At 38.0% G+C, this 11,368-nt stretch overlaps 2 protein-coding genes and 2 pseudogenes across 2 annotated transcripts; 3 read left to right on the top strand and 1 right to left on the bottom strand.

The window, feature by feature from the left end:
- Positions 1 to 800: 800 nt before the first annotated feature.
- Positions 801 to 10,446, bottom strand: LOC135691390 (uncharacterized). The gene is made up of 3 exons (XM_089115408.1): positions 9,650 to 10,446; positions 9,182 to 9,203; positions 801 to 7,344 (listed from the first exon to the last, which is right to left on the bottom strand). Exons 1-3 carry the CDS (start codon positions 10,444 to 10,446, stop codon positions 7,081 to 7,083), a joined length of 1,083 nt encoding a protein of 360 aa, XP_088971534.1. The 3' UTR covers positions 801 to 7,080.
- On the top strand, positions 923 to 4,110 carry LOC148957393 (zinc finger BED domain-containing protein 4-like; annotated as a pseudogene).
- LOC148957392 (uncharacterized) lies at positions 5,194 to 6,215 on the top strand (annotated as a pseudogene).
- LOC148957391 (uncharacterized) lies at positions 7,860 to 8,936 on the top strand. The gene has a single exon (XM_089115423.1). The coding sequence runs from the start codon at positions 8,079 to 8,081 to the stop codon at positions 8,787 to 8,789; it is 711 nt and encodes a 236-aa protein (XP_088971549.1). The 5' UTR covers positions 7,860 to 8,078; the 3' UTR covers positions 8,790 to 8,936.
- Positions 10,447 to 11,368: the final 922 nt, after the last annotated feature.

The following is an 11,368-nucleotide window of genomic DNA, read 5'->3' as shown; positions in this document are numbered from 1 at the left end:
TTGACAACAAAGGGGTACATTTTTTGTCTACAATACATGAGCCAGAATACAAAGATGATATCCAGGATAAAGAAAAAGTTGTGAAGCGCCATGGTAAAAAAGGACACACAGGAGCAGTTGAAATACCTTGCCCACCTATTGTGCAGCCATATAACAAGAAAATGGGTGGTGTCGATTTTTGCGATCACGTGATCAAATTTTACAACATTGGAAGAAGGTCAAGAAAATGGTACAGGAGGGTGCTTTTCCATATTCTTGAGCTGTGCATACATAATGCATTCATCTTGGGATCATGCTTCATCCCTCATGAAGTTGGCAAGAAAACTCCCAAGCGTCAAAACTTTCGTGAGGAGCTGATAGAGTTGCTGATAGGGCAATACCGTGCAAGAAAGCGCACTGTAGGTCGTCCATCTGTAGCACATGAAAATGAGCTCAGATTTCAGAATGTAGGAGTACATCTGCCTGTGTACAACACAGACAGAAAAGACTGCCAATTATGCAAAGAAACTGTGAAGTCAAGCAGAGGTGGAAAGATTGGCAAAATTGATCGACGTGCTGCAGGGGTTCATGTAACATACATATCCTGTGAGATGTGCAATGTACATCTTTGCTTGAATAAAGATAGGAACTGTTTTAAATTATGGCATACTAGAGTCTAATTTACTGGAACTCTTTCAAATCATTTGATTACTGAACATCTCAATTCATAAACTTTTTTTTGCATACTAACTTTTTTTGAATGAACTATTGTTTTGCTATTTTACCTAATATCTAGAATTCTTGAAAGTTTGGTCATAGCAATATCTTTTGGCTATAAGTAACATTATTTCTCTTGAAAGGTTTCCTTTTTTATTTCCTGTAAGTTACTTCAGGGATAGGTAATTTTCTTGTGATAGCAACTGGTATCAAAATAAGAACACGAGTCAAGCGGTTCAGAGCCAGATGATTCTTTAGTTGCAATAATTTACTGAAATAATAAAACAATTGAATATAATTTGGATTCCTGACTTTCTGATGATAGAACTTTATAGTAAATGCAATTTGCTTTGGTAGTGACCAGAACAATGTCCTCTTTTGGCTCCTAAATTATTGAAATGATGGGGAAAAAATTTTTTCGTCAGCCATTTTGAATTATTAATGAGATCACGTGATCATTAATTAGGTTAAATAATTTTTTTCTGGAATACTTCACAAACTGGCAATTCAAAAATATATACTTTACTGGGTCATAATGCACCATTATTCTTCCAAGAAAGACTTTTCTGATGCAAGTATATTGTATGCAAAAAAAACCCAGTCCTCTAAAGGATAATCGATATTCGGTTGCTTGGCTAGGTATTCAGTTACGTCATACACTAATCGAATATTCGGGTGTAACCGAATAGTTCGATTATTCGAATAGCAACGATTAATCGAATAGCAACGGCTAGTCGAATAGCAATGACTGGTCAAATAGCGATGACTGATCGAATAGCAGTGACTGATCGAATAGCAAGACTGGTCGAATAGCGATGACTGATCATCGAATAGCAATGACTAGTCGAATAGGATGACTGATCGAATAGCAATGACAGATTAAAAATAAACATGCATGCATGCTGCGGGGAAAACTGCATCCTAAGCAAACTGGGTGGGTAGGGGGTCTGCATAGCGTTGGTAAACCTGCGAAGAATTGGTTCAGGTTTATCGAAGAGCATTTATAGAGCTCTGAATCATCAAAGCCTTATGGACACCTGAGATGTGGCATCGAGGCAATCTTGACGGGGGAATTCGCTAATCAGGGTACGCCGAATGGTTTCTCCTATAATAAAGGAAAATATTACAAAAATAGTTTTCGAATCTGAATAATTTACTGGAGTTGCATTCTTTGATACAGTCAAATTTCAATGAGTTAGTCTTCTGCACTTCAGTAATTTTTTGCCACTTCCAAATCTAAGAATTTTACGTCTACGATAAAAGATATGAGCACCTCTTCTGGGTAATGGTGTTGAGACATTACGTAACTAGGTTTATTTTGAACCTTACTTATCAATTGCTTAAAATAGGCTGGGAATGCTGTTTACTGTGATTTAGTTAATCGCCTTCAATGGCAACTGCTTCGTAGTTTGCTTTGAGGGGGCTCTTGTCAGCAAGGGATGATGTAAAGATGCTAAAATTACCTTAGAAAAATCGTATAAATAGGAAGTCATATGTAGCATTGTTTAGGAGTCATTTTAGAGCGGAAAAACTGCTAGTACTTTACTGAGTAAGTTTTATTTTAACATTCATTTAAACGGTAAAAATCATTTTCGAAATAAGATGAAAAGATCAAGTTTGGTTTGGGAATATTTTGCAAAAATAGACGAAAAACAAGTTAAGTGTAAGCTGTGTGAAGATCGTCTTAGTTATCGTGGTGGAACAAGTTCCATGTTATCACATGTCCGCAGCAAACACCCAACAGTGTGTCAACCTCAACAACAAAACGTCCAGATTCCAACTTCTAATCAGCCTCCATCCCGAGATTCCGCATCAGCCTCAGCTGTCCAAAGTAGCCAACATGTACCGAAAAATCAGCAAACAATGACAAACTACATGATTGGGCAACGAAAGTGTAACTCTGGTAGGGCTGAACAAATCACCACATTGATAGCAAAGATGGTGGCCTTAGATATGATGCCAACTTACATGGTTGAGGGTAAAGGCTTTCGTCAATTTATGGGTTTTATTGAGCCAGACTATAAAGTCCCATCTCACCAAACAATAATGAGACGCATTAATAAAATTTACAACGAAGTCAGGAGAAATATAGAAAAAAGTTTGGAAAACATTACTGATGTTTCTATAACTACTGATGCGTGGACCTCACTTGCAACTGAGTCGTACATTACTGTAACTGCCCATTTTATTGATACAAACTGGGAGATGCAGACATTTGTTGTGGATACCAGTGAAATGGACGAACGACATTCGGCAGAGAACCTGGCAATACTTCTGGAGATGGTGAAGATGGAGTGGAGTTTGGAAGGAAAAATTCGCGTCTGTGTGAGAGATAACGCTGCAAACCAGGTAGCTGCAGGGAGACTTTGCGAAGACTGGGAAGATTTCCCATGTTTTGCCCATACATTGCAATTAGCTGTAAAGGAAGGCTTTGCAATCGAAGAAGTGAATTTACTCATCAAAGCTGCTTCCAAAATTGTCAAATATTTTAAGAAATCTGCGTCAGCAACAACAGCTCTTGATGCAGCCCAGATTAAATTGAAAGTAGAGCAACATCGCCTGATCCAAAGCTGCAAGACAAGATGGAACAGTGTCTACGAAATGTTTCAGCGTTTGGAGAGCCAAAAGCAATGCGTGCAAGTAGTTCTGTCTGATCACAATATTGTCAAGCCAACAAAAGAGGAAGAGTTGCCTCTAAGCGTAGTTCAGTGGAACAAAATTACCTCTCTGTTACCTGTTCTTCATGCGTTACAAATAGCAACAACTGCAATGTCTTCGGAGCAAAACACATCGGTGTCATGTATTCTTCCTGTCGTCACTGGATTGTTGAAAAATTTTTTGGATGTGAAAATACAGGATTGGCAGCTACTGCGAGAATTTAAAAGGAAAGTTTCACAGGCCTTGAAGGAAAGATTTTTTATGGATTTGAAGGGTGATTCTGTTGCTGCAGTTTCATCTGCTTCAGACCCAAGACACAAGAACCTCAAATTCCTGTCTTCTGAAATGCAATTTTCTGTTCAAGAGCATGTGAGGTTTCTGGTCAATCTTGTCACGACTGATAAAGAGCCGGTTGTGGAGGAAGAACCTGCTACAAAGAAATCTGCCATGGTACTTCTACTTGGATCAGATTATTATGATGACCAACAGCTACTACGAGATGAGTACAGCTACTTTCTTGAGGAACCTGCCATGCATCCTAATAGCAACCCATTAATTTGGTGAAAGCAGAATGCTCAAAGGTTTCCCAAGGTTGCATTAATGGCCAAAAGATTTCTCTGTGCTCCCGCAACTTCAGTCCCCTCAGAAAGAGTGTTTTCTGCTGCAGGGAACATCGTTAATAAGAAGAGATGCAGTCTGCTGCCAGAAAATGTCAACGCTTTAATTTTTTTGAACAAAAATTTAATGACAACTTGAACATATTTCAATGCGTATGTTTTACAAACAATCGCTTTCCACATTAAAATTTATAATCTTGCGAGTTTTAAATCTTAGCAGAGAGATTTGATCATTTATTGTATTTTATTGACCACACCCTACCACACCCATGTTTACGCCCATATTCGCCAAATAACCGAATAATCGCTTATATTCTATCCGAATAATCGAATAGTAAAATTTGGGGAGTTGGACAGCCCTAGTCCAGCCTGTCTTTTTTCATGTTTATGTAACATTTGCATGCTATCTCTCAATTGACTTTTATTTTCCTTCAATAGATTTATTTTCAACTTCTGCTTCTGTGACCAATTCCATATTGTCTCTATTGAATGATTTTCTTATTTAAGCATTGCACCCATTGCCTTATGGTTACCATTTTCTAACTGTTTGATTGCTCGGCTGCTTCTCCCATACGTCATTTGTTGATAAATTCATCAAACAAAATTCCTTTGATCTGTAGATCCATTCAAAACTTTTTGTGTGATCTCTTTATTTGGTCGCCACTTTTGTGTGGGAAATTTTCCGAAATTGCCCTGTGCCCAAAAGAACTACCAGTAACAATAAAGAAATTATATGATGTGTTTTCTGTTACGTCTCTCCAGTAACCATGAAAACCTGATCCACTACAATTACCGTATTTCCCTATAAAATCATAAGAGTTATGAAGCAATCAATTAGCCTAGAATCTACTAACGTTAGCCATGTTAGGCAAAAAAATACAATCACTGCCAATCACTCTTGCAGCACTTCTGATATTTCCAATGATTCCATTCATCCAGTCCCATCCCCCTTGTTGTCTCACAGAAAAGTTGTCTCACAGCAAAGTCGAGACATACTTTGTGGTAAACCATTTTCTACCAATTGCTGTGATATACTGCATTGTAAGCAACATTAGAGAGTTTACGATCCGCTACATAGGTCACTACGGCTGCTCAAAGAGGTCTGTGCACTAGTTTTGTCTCCCTGTAGTCACAAAACATGTTACGAATCACAACCTAGTTTGTAGTACGCAGCTTTGGCGCCAAAATCAAATTTGTTTAAAAAAAGGCGGACAACTTAATAATGCTGCATGCTACAGGACTTTTGGATGCTGAAGAGGTTCTAATTTTTGAATATGCCAACAGGAGAAATAACGTTCACGGTATGCTGCCATACCTGAATTACGATCGTTTTGTTCTGGAGGACATGAATGAGAGTGAATGTTTGGTGGATTTTCGGTTTAAGAAGGACGATATTTATAGTCTCGCAGTTGCACTGCGTCTCATTGAGGTTTTCAAATGCACGAATGGCACTGTGCACGTTTGTCATACCCTAGTCGATATGGAGACTTGGTTCCAAGGTTTGGTAGGCCAGTTCCTCAGTTGTGTATGATATTCAATAAAGTAATTGACTTTATTGTTGACACTCATGGACATCTCTTGAGGAGTCTAGACCAGCCTTTACTCTCACGGGAAAATCTGCAACGATATGCAGATGCAATTCACCAAAAAGGCGCTGCTCTAGACAATTGCTGGGGGTTTATTGATGGTACAGTGCGTCCAATTTGTAGGCCTAAACAAAACCAAAGAGTTGTTTACAATGGACATAAACGAGTACATGCCCTGAAATTCCAGTCTGTTGTTGCACCTAATGGCCTTATTGTCAACTTATTTGGACCAGTTGAAGGAAGGCAGCATGACAGTGGGATATTAGGAATGTCTGGTTAGTTGGACCAGCTGGAAAGATACTCGTTTTCACCAACAGGCCAGCCATTGAGTATTCAAGGTGACCCTGCCTATCTTCAAAGAGTGCATCTCCAGTGCCCATTTGCGAGGAGAGTTGTGCTGTCCCCTGAAGAACAAGCCTTCAATCAGTCCATGAGCCAGGTCAGAGTCTCAGTTGAGTGGCTTTTTGGAGACATCGTGAACTATTTCAAGTTCACTGATTTCAAGAAAGACCTCAAGATTGGGCTCAGTGCTGTTGGGAAGATCTATGTTGTTTGTGCCATACTTCACAATGCATTGACCTGCCTGTATAGTAACAGCACAGCATCATATTTCAACATCCAACCACCTACCCTGGCTCAGTACTTTAATGGGGAATAACAACTGCAATGATTCAATGAGAAACAGCTTTTTTAAAACCTATCAAATTTGCCAAACTTAATTTTTCCCAAATAACACACTAAAAGTTGAAAACTCTATAAAAAAATCTGTTTTTTAAATGCACTGATTTTTCAAATTCAAGAAATTAGTGTTTACAATGTTTAAGCCACTATGGGATAAATTTTTCATACATTGAAAGAGGGTCACTAAAGAGGGGGCCTTTTAGAATAGGGGGTGGGGCTTCGTTTCAGTATATACTGCTTGGAGTTTTACCCACTGGTCAAAGGTATTTAGAAGATGGTGATGTGGTTCCAGGACTCATTAAGGCAATTTCCAATGAAAACTAACCCTTTGATATACATAATTAATGAATGAACTAGAAGAAAACACAGATTAACAAACAGAAACATTGATAAGTGTTTGTCTGCACTCAAAAACAAGGATCTTTTAGTGAAAAACGCCTTAATGAGAAAGGGGCTCAATGCTGTATTTATGGTCAGGCAAAATTTTTGAAGTAATTAAAGAATTTAGAAACCCAGTGTATTTCATTGCTTCTACAACTTCTTCTATTTTATTCACAAAATTATTGCCTTTTTACTATTAAGTCTATTTTTGCTTTTTGATCATCAAGCCTTTGAAAAATTGTCTGCTGATTTTCTAATATTTTGTTCATTGTTTCCAGCATAAGTTTATCCCTTTCCTCTTGTTGTCTCATCAGTAACTGCAGCTCTTTCTCTCTGAGCATTTGTTCCTGTCTTTTCAAATCTAAGAAGTCTTGGTGTTTCTTTTCTTCCAGTGCTAAATTCCTTTCCTTTATTTTATAATCACTCTTTCTCCCACTTTCCTCTCTCTTTTCTTTGCCCTGTCAATAATCAACCAATTCATAAACTGATTTCTTTCTCTTCTTTGCACTTTCTTGTCCTTCCCTTTCCTTTGTCTGTGAAAGCCTCTCCATTGACCGCTTCCTTACCCTCTCAGCTGTTTCTACCTCTTTTTCAACTTGTTTCTTTCTTTTAGCTTGAGCTTCTATCATTTCTTGTTCAACTGCTTCTGAAAATTCGATGACTGTCTCTAATGCTTCATCAAGCTCTGTTATTTCAGGACTGATGCCACTGGCTCTGTGCTCTGTCTTCTAAAAAGGCCTTCTCAAGCTTCGCATATCGCTCCGGGACGCCCCTCTGGTCTACACAAAACCTTAGCTCCTTGACTACATTAAGAGACTCTGCAACTTTATCCCGAGCATTTCCCCTTTCCCTACAACCATGTTTGAAATTAAATGGTTTGGTTAACAAAACTTCCTGTACCAACAGAAGATCATGCTCTTTTGTCCAAACCATTTTTGGCGATAATAGAGAGTTTCTGATTCAAGACGACTCAAGTGAGGACGGCTCATGGAGGTCTGGGTACTAACTGAGTTGAGGGGCCCTTATTCGCGTGTTCAATTTAAGTTACGAATGCGGAAGACGACTCAGAATAGGCGCCAAAATTGATTTTATATCGAAAATGGAGGAGGAAATGTTAGTTCTCATGCACGATGACGGCGAGATCGATGATGACGAATTCCTTGTTTTTCATGAGGCAAATAGACACGGAAACCTGCATGTTGGACTTCCATATTGGAAATATGAACGTTTTAATCTGGATGGGATGTGAGAGGACGAATGTGAGGTCGAGTTTCGGTTTAAGAAACAAGACATAGCTAGGCTCGCTGCTGCATTACACCTTCCAGATGTTTTTAAGTGCTCAAATGGAGTGGTAGTGGGGCCAGTTGAAGCACTATGTGTTTGCCTGAAACGTTTTGCGTACCCATGCAGATATGCAGACCTGATACCAAGGTTTGGAAGATCCGTGCCTCAACTTTGCATGATAACTAACCTTGTTGTTAATTTTTTATATGATTCATTTTCTGACCGGCTTCAAAACCTGAACCAGCCATGGCTTTCCCCACAACACCTGAAGATGTACGCACAGGCAATTCACAACAGAGGTGCTGCATTGGATAACTGCTGGGGATTCATTGATGGCACAGTAAGACCGATTTGTAGGCCCAAGGACAACCAGAGGGAAGTTTACAATGGACACAAACGGGTTCATGCCCTTAAGTTCCAGTCAGTTGTGACTCCCAATGGTCTCATTGCAAATCTTTTTGGTCCAGTTGAGGGAAGAAGACATGACAGTGGCATGTTAAATATGTCAGGCCTCTTGCATGATCTGGAACATCATTCATTTTCCCCAACTGGCCAAGCATTGTGTCTTTATGGTGACCCAGCTTATCCCTACAGAGTGCATCTCCAATGCCCATTTGCCAGAAGGGCTGACCTTACTCCAGAGGAAGAGGCATTTAACCAATCAATGAGTCAAGTTAGAATTTCTGTTGAGTGGGTATTTGGAGATATTGTGAATTACTTTAAATTCACAGATTTTAAAAAAGATCTTAAAATTGGTTTGAGCGCAGTTGGCAAGATCTACATGGTGTGTGCATTGCTACGCAACAGATTGACATGTTTATATGGCAACAACACCTCAAAATTTTTTGATGTCGATCCTCCAACTATCGAAGAGTATTTCCAGTAGGTTGTACCAATCAAAGATCTAAAAAACAGCTTTTGTAAAAGCTACCAAGAATTCTAAGTTTTCCTTTTCTTTCACACAGCACACGATTATCTGTTTTGTTTTCTCTTTAAAGAAATCATGGAAAGGAAAATTTTTTGTAACTACCATAGGATGCATTCCTGCTGTAGAATATTTAAAAAGTAATGATCAAACCTTTTGGGTACCAAAGTATTTAAAAAAAACAAAAGCTTTAACAGATTCCAAAATTTTGTCATTTTGAATATTTTTAACCATTAATACTTGACTTGATCGTTCCTAGGTTTCACTTAAAAATTTAAACATCAATCTCTTGACCACATGACAAAGAATTATAGAAATATTCACTTTCAAATCAAGGTCCTGGTTTTGTTTGCCTGTTTCTCAAACTTAAAGAATCTTTTGGAAAGACATGTAGCATAGTGTAAGTGAAAAGGCAAACAGGAAAATAAATTGTTAATCACAGGCAAGAAAAAAATATTTTTAAGGCAAAAAGTACCTGCTTTTTAAACTGAAATTGAAGATTAACTTATTTGAAACAACCAATTAAATAAATAGCACTGAATAGAGATAATCAAAACTTTCATAAGTGATGTTACTGTACCATATTTATACAAATCTGTGTTTTAGAGGGGGGAGGGGTGGTGCTTATTTACAACTCTTTTGGATGGAGCACGAGAAGATACCCAAACATTTGTATTTGTACAGAGTTAAAATTTGAGATCAATTATCCAATATTTCTCTATGAAATGAGTTGGAAAAGAATTTAGAATAAAAAAATTCAACATAATTTTACCTTTTGACTTTTTTAATACAATTAAGCAAATATCAGCAAACAATATTACTTTTCAAATCTTTCTAATATTTTTAAAATAGTTAAATTTTGTTCCTCAATAATTGTCAATCTATTTTTTATGCACGCTATTTGAGCATTCATCATCTTTTGCTGTTCCTCATATACTTTAAACTTCTCTTCAAATTGTTCATGCTCCCTTGCCTTTAATTCTTGACTTTTCTCTTTCACCTCTATCTCCCTCACCCTCAACTCAAGTTCTCTCTTTCTCAACTCAGTTTCTTGGTCCAACTTTCTTTCCTTTATTTCAACTTTCTTTCTTTCCAAATTAACTTCACTCTCTCTCAGTTTCATGTTTGATTCACGTTTCTCTCTCAGGTACCCAACATACTCACTTGTCTCACCACCCTTTTTCCTCTTAGAACATTCTCTTGCCTTAGTTTCTGAGAGACTCTCCATAGCCCTTTTCCTCACAGCCTGTGCCATTTCCTTCTCTGCCCCTGTTGCCTGTCTCTTACCATCATCACACTTTGCTTGCTGCTGCTCTGCACTGTCTTTTCTTTCCAAAATATCCTCCATTGCTTCATCTAGCTCACTGGGTTCTGGTGCTACCCCACTAGCCCTCATTTCTTCGTTCATTCTCCTTCTAAACCTCCTTTCTAATTTTACAAATCTGTCCCTAACAGCTCTCTGATCAACACTGAACTTTGGCCTTTCTACTCCATTTAATGCATCTGCAATTTTGTCCCAGCATTTCCCCCTTTCCCTTGACCCATGCTTATTTTGATAAGGCTCCTCTGCCAGAATTTCACGGCAAAGTAGCACATCATGATCTTTAGTCCATGTCATTTTAGGCCTATTCAAAATAAGTTTATATCAACACATATACAGGAAAGTTTTGGCTGAGACCTTAAAGCCCATCCATTTCAGGAGAGACCAGGAAAAAATTTCAACTATTTCAGCAAGGTAAACTAACCACTTGTTCTACTCAAAACAACATAAAACAGATTTCAATTTAAATAAAGTTTATTCAAAATGTAAATTCAAAAATGCATCAAGTACAAAAGCAAGTAATTCCAGCAAGTTAACTTTTTACTTTAAGAGTACTTCAAGATACAAAGTTGGTGACCATTCAGATACTGATCATACATAGGCTTTCTCCTTGTATGTACTGATAACTTCAACAAAACATCAGGAAATCTGGCAGGCTTTTGACCATTATTTTGCTGTCTCTCAACGGTAAATGCCACTTGATTTCGGTTTCAGGATAAGTAAGTTTCAATGCATTTGTTTAATAATGGAATCAATACAAACATGAGTGTTCTTTTGTGTGAATCTTCACAATTGGCGGCCATTTTGAACGATTGAAATGTATCCTGGAATAAAGATGTAAAAACAATGTTACTATATGTCTATTGTGGCACTGGAAATTTAGATATTTACCAACAATTCAACTTGAAAAACATATAATGCTCAGTGCCATTAGGACAGGCAGAGCTGAACACTCCGTGGTGTGTAGAAAAGAAAGGTTCTGAGCAAAAACTCAATAAATACACTCCAATTTTCACACCTAATGCGATCATCAGGTAACTGTCAATGAATTATCTAAGTTTATAACGATGTATTACAAAAGTGTTGAAGAAAACTCACCTTTTATTTCTGCGTCGAGCTCGCAACGTAAAAATCGAAAATTTGAGTCGTCCTCAGGAACAAGACGGCTCAAGCAAAGTGGGATTCCCCTTGACCGCGCTAGTTTCTAGATCCCTGTGAG

Source organism: Rhopilema esculentum, unplaced genomic scaffold, assembly GCF_057945365.1.
Source record: "Rhopilema esculentum isolate cy_ngs unplaced genomic scaffold, ASM5794536v1 HiC_scaffold_30, whole genome shotgun sequence".
Lineage (NCBI taxonomy): Eukaryota > Metazoa > Cnidaria > Scyphozoa > Rhizostomeae > Rhizostomatidae > Rhopilema > Rhopilema esculentum.
This window is presented reverse-complemented; position numbering and strand designations above follow the sequence as displayed.

Excerpts from the sequence above, each read along its gene's own strand:
- LOC135691390 (XM_089115408.1), bottom strand. The coding sequence starts at position 10,446 with ATGACATGGACTAAAGATCATGATGTGCTACTTTGCCGTGAAATTCTG. Across the intron at positions 9,204-9,649 it reads ATATTAGAAAGATTTGAAAA|ATTCTTTAAGTTTGAGAAAC; the intron begins GTAATATTGTTT and ends TCTTTCCAAAAG. Across the intron at positions 7,345-9,181 it reads TCTTTAAGTTTGAGAAACAG|ACAGAGCACAGAGCCAGTGG; the intron begins GCAAACAAAACC and ends CCTTTTTAGAAG.
- LOC148957391 (XM_089115423.1), top strand. The coding sequence starts at position 8,079 with ATGATAACTAACCTTGTTGTTAATTTTTTATATGATTCATTTTCTGAC.